At 38.8% G+C, this 1,042-nt stretch overlaps 1 protein-coding gene across 1 annotated transcript in view; it reads left to right on the top strand.

Annotated features, from left to right (window-relative positions):
- LOC116702454 (titin) overlaps positions 1–1,042 on the top strand; it is a 155,013-nt gene that overhangs the window by 99,468 nt on the left and 54,503 nt on the right. Inside the window, exon 75 of the mRNA XM_032536656.1 lies at positions 565–716. Within this exon, the coding sequence (XP_032392547.1) occupies positions 565–716 (152 nt within the window). The remainder of the gene's footprint in view (positions 1–564; positions 717–1,042) is intronic.

The following is a 1,042-nucleotide window of genomic DNA, read 5'->3' as shown; positions in this document are numbered from 1 at the left end:
CCTAATTTCTGCCTTTTTAACTAAAAACTTACACATAATTTGATCCAAATGAGGTTTGATGACCATGAATTCCAAGAATAACAATGATAAAACATGTTATTAAACCAGCTCAGGTTTTCTTAAAAAGCGGCAAAAAGCTGGAAAAAGTGACAAAAACATTGGAAAAGCACAAAATAAATTTAAATTTTGAGCTGGAAGGTTAACGGGAAGACAACACGAGGGTTAAACTGTGAACATCACTGTGTACTGTGGGATGACAATAGAGAAACTTTAATGTATCCTGCAGCCCATGTGCCATTATCACTACATCTGGGCATCATTTTTCACTTGGGCAATTTTCAAAGTGCAATTTAATAATTTAATAATTCATGTGTAGTGTATTGTATAATACTGTTTGCTATATTTGTCACACTTATCTATCTCTGCTCTTATCTTTGCTGTTGCAAACTGTGGGACAAATAAAGGTTTCCTTACCTTATCTCATCTTATGTTATTATATCTTATCTTTTAAGCAAAGGAAAGCTATTATGTTTGATAAAACGTGATCCTTGGGATTTCTTCCAGTTCCTCCAAGCGAGCCGTCTAAGCCCAAAGTGACCATGATCACCAAGTCCACCATGACGGTGATCTGGGAGAGACCGGCGCTGGACGGAGGCAGCGACATCGACGGCTACTACCTGGAGAAGAGGGAGAAGAAGAGTCTGCAGTGGTTCAAGGTGGGTTTGCTGATCTTTCTACTTTAGCTTCTTTTACACTTAAAGGGCCCATGTTATGAAAAAGAAATGTTTTTTTCTCGGATTTGGGGGGTTAGTTTTTGTCTTTGGTGCTTCATCCACACATACACACTTGGATAAAACCCATCCATGGTGTTTTGAGTGAGATCCGGTTTCTGAGTGTCCTCTAATCCGGTTTCTGAATCAAAGTCAAAGTCTGCTTTATTGTCAATTTCTTCACACGTCAAGACATACAAAGAGATCGAAACTACGTTTCCCTCTATCCCACGGTGGAGACAAGACATATTTTAACAATTAGGTCCACAGAC

Source organism: Etheostoma spectabile, chromosome 2 (genome assembly GCF_008692095.1).
Source record: "Etheostoma spectabile isolate EspeVRDwgs_2016 chromosome 2, UIUC_Espe_1.0, whole genome shotgun sequence".
NCBI lineage: Eukaryota > Metazoa > Chordata > Actinopteri > Perciformes > Percidae > Etheostoma > Etheostoma spectabile.
Note: the sequence above shows the minus strand (reverse complement) of the source record. Positions and strands in the feature narration are given on the sequence as shown.